Source organism: Anneissia japonica, unplaced genomic scaffold (assembly GCF_011630105.1).
Source record: "Anneissia japonica isolate Jap-2015-1 unplaced genomic scaffold, ASM1163010v1 scaffold287760_len733007_cov179, whole genome shotgun sequence".
In the NCBI taxonomy this organism is placed as follows: domain Eukaryota; kingdom Metazoa; phylum Echinodermata; class Crinoidea; order Comatulida; family Comatulidae; genus Anneissia; species Anneissia japonica.
The window spans coordinates 31,166-34,709 of record NW_022699005.1 but is presented as its reverse complement, the minus strand read 5'-3'; the positions used below and the strand labels follow the sequence as shown (position 1 = coordinate 34,709).

The window sequence follows — 3,544 nt, the reverse complement described above, 5'->3', positions numbered from 1 at the left end:
TAGTAGTAGTAGTAGTAGTAGTGGTGGTGGTGGTGGTGGTGGTAGTAGTAGTAGTAGTAGTAGTAGTAGTAGTAGTAGTAGTAGTAGTAGTAGTAGTAGTAGTAGTAGTAGTAGTAGTAGTAGTAGTAGTTATAGTAGCAACAACAGCAGCTGCAGCATTAGCTAGTAATTCTTATATTCAATTTTATTTTTCATGTGCGTTTCAGCTTTATCACAGAGAGTACAATTATTTAACTGGCATTAAACATCCGGCACACCCCTTTAGTGAGTAGACCTAGTGTAAAATGTTTTTTTATTGAAATGTTTGACATTACCCTGGTCCATAGTTACATGTGATGATGTTTGCTGTAGCCCATGAAAGTCCACTTGGGTTATTGCAAAATCTAACTCCACAACCAATACGATTCGATGTCGCCCAGACGTTCTGTAAAATGAAAAATATACTGTTTATTTGAAAACATGTTGTCTTCATGGTTATCATTATTATTATCATTATTATTATTATTATTATTATTATTATTATTATTATTATTATTATTATTATTATTATTATTGTTATTATTATTATTATTATTATTATTAGGCCAATTATATTAGTAATATCATCATCGTCGTCGTCATCGTCGTCATCATCATTATCATCATCCTCATCCTCATCGTCATCATCACCATTATTATTTGATGTTAAACAAACCTGTGTGTCGTCATGGTTATTATTCGTCATGGTTATTATTATTAGTCGTCATGGTTACTATTCTTATTCTTATTATTATTATTATTATTATTATTATTACTATTATCATTATTAGGCCAATTATATTATTAATATCATCATTTTCGTCGTCATCGTCGTCATCATCATTATCATCATCCTCATCCTCATCATCATCATCACCATTATTATTTGATGTTAAACAAACCTGTGTGTAATGTCCACACACATGAGTGCAATTGTTGTATTCGTAATCATAGTACTGATCTTCGTTGTTCCATGCATCAGTGGCTTGCACTCCATTGGTGCCATCATTGGATGATGCGTAGAGATTCTGACCAATCCATGAATATGGTGTTAGATTCGGCGTTGGTTGCCCGTGACCATAGTGACATCCATCAGACCACTGCTGTGCCATGGTTGCTAAATTATCATCCCACTCCTATAAGCCGAGAGAGAGAAGAAAACATATTCAATCCTATAAAACTGCGACATCAACCGACAGTAGGCCTATTTAGGCATTCGATTTGCGCGACGACGTGATCCTAAAACAGAACAGTTACTTTGACAAAGAGAAGAAAAATAAAAATGATACTCAAATTGCACTTAAACATGATTCAATTGAAACGAATTGTCAACCACACGTCATTCACGTATGAAAATTAAATTAAAATAAATTTAAACAGACTTAAACAAGTGCAAAAATGGGATGATCTGAAAATCCCCCATGTTTTTAGTTGAAGAATGGGATGGGGGGGCCATGTTTTTAGTTGAAGGGGGGGGGGGGGGGGGGGGGGCGGACAGAAAACCGTGCTAGGGCGCGTGTTGTCTCGCTGAGATCAGATCAATGAGATGAGGAAAGCCGCCTGTCCTAGTGTAAAAATAAAAATATGGGCGCCTTCAATGTTCCTATTAAAATACACACGCTAAACTTGGCATTTAAATTTGTTTAATTGAAAATTGTCAAACAAACGTCGTGAACGTATGAAAATCACAATAATTAAACAAATGAAGACAGACCGGAGCAAGTGAAAAGATAAGGTGCTCTGAAAATTCCAAAGGCTCTAAGTCTGGAGACCCGACTAGCAGCCCATTCCATTGCTTCCATTATAATAGTCCTAATGGTTTTAATTATGATTGTTGTTAAAGTTTATTTATTGCTGCGATTGTATTTGACACGCAATCTCGCGTTTCTCAAGGTCAGGGCATGTCAATCATATTATTCTTCACAGTGACTGTGACTGTTGCATTCTGTTAGATCAAAGAAGGTGATTAATCAAACAATTTCCAATATAATTAAACTGTCGGTTAAAATAATCCCACTACATATAGGGCCTACATACTTAGGCCTACATTATTGCAACTTGTTGTTATGCTGTAGGCCCATACAACTTATCTCTTTAAAATAATCTGAGTTGGCTATAAAATAATTAGGCAAATAACATCTTTAAAACGATGATAATAAATATTATGCTTTAACTGATGACCTTGGTTAGATGGTCTGATTTACTTGCTTGTCATGTTATATAAGTCACCTGGTAATGAGACGTAAAATAATGAGGTTTAATTCCCATTTACACCTGTATGTGAAATGACCATAAGAAATGGCTATATACTGTAGGACTGTTTGCATATTATCTTTTTGTTGTTTGAACACTACTTCAAACATGATATAGGCCTACTATTTACTACTCGGTTATGTCATCATGGTCTTACTAACGAAACGTCAATATGTATTTTCAGTATCAAAATAATATACAAATAAACAACCAGTGACATGATATTACGATTTTGTTTCTTTTTATCCTGATAGAGGTACTCGTTATCCAAACACCGTATTAATTGGGATCTTTGGTGTTTGGCTCAGATCACTTCCTGCGTTTCGCCGGCAAGTTTCTGCTCAGTCATGAAGGTAGAAGAATACCATGCTGGTAAAGTAAATATTAGTTTTTATACCTTTTTATAGCTAATCTAGGCTTAGAATAAGCTCATGTTGTTGGAGAATAATAGATGATTATCAGTGCTGCTCTGCTCTAATCTACGTTCTTTTGCCGTTTTCCTCTATCAGTATTCCTTGCAGAGGGAGAGAGAGAGAGAGAATTAGATAGAAAAAATTGATTGTTTTGATACACTAGAAAATAATTGAAGGTGATTTTTTATCTACTTAGCATTGACACAAAATTGACCGATTTCATAAGTTGACTGTTCCAAGTCAGCCAAGAGCGTCTAAAAAACGATCCATCGGATTCCAGAAAAATTGTGGTTTTTTTTTCCATCATAGGGCCAACTTTCTCTTTGACAGACAAGACCTTGGCTCCCGGCCTCGGGACACTGGATCAACATGGATCCTTTCATTTCAATTCGGTTGGTCACTCATTTGTAAATTTCAAAATTATTACAATATCAATTGAAGCGACACACTGGTAAAAATATAAACATCTTCTTGGACCTTAGGCCTATGCGTTAAATCACGCCACCTTTTCGGACCAATACACTCCAGTACGCTAAATTAGGCCCTATAATTAAAGAGTATTTCAAAAGTATTATTACCACTGTTTATTCATTCCTTTACCGTCCCATAATGACCAGTAGCTAATTTCTACAAAGACGATAAATGAATAGACTCTCTTAAAGTAGCTTTCAAATAGATCTGAGCGCATCTTCGAGTTTTTAATTATTTGTCTATATACATAATTTCAGACTTTCTTTTCAGATACAGAGCACCATTTCCCATGTGTCTGGGTCCACATGCTGAATTTGCTGATCAGGTAACTCCACCAGAGGTTCCCATTCCCATGTACTCCTGAGTGAAGCATACTTCCATGGATGAAG

The 3,544-nt window shown here is 35.5% G+C and overlaps 1 protein-coding gene across 1 annotated transcript in view; it reads right to left on the bottom strand.

Moving 5' to 3' along the window:
* LOC117102786 (cysteine-rich venom protein Mr30-like) overlaps positions 1-3,544 on the bottom strand; it is a 35,065-nt gene that overhangs the window by 21,072 nt on the left and 10,449 nt on the right. The window contains exons 2-3 of the mRNA XM_033243194.1: positions 921-1,154; positions 315-424 (exon numbers count right to left, since the gene is read on the bottom strand). Coding sequence (XP_033099085.1) covers positions 315-424; positions 921-1,154 — 344 coding nt within the window. The remainder of the gene's footprint in view (positions 1-314; positions 425-920; positions 1,155-3,544) is intronic.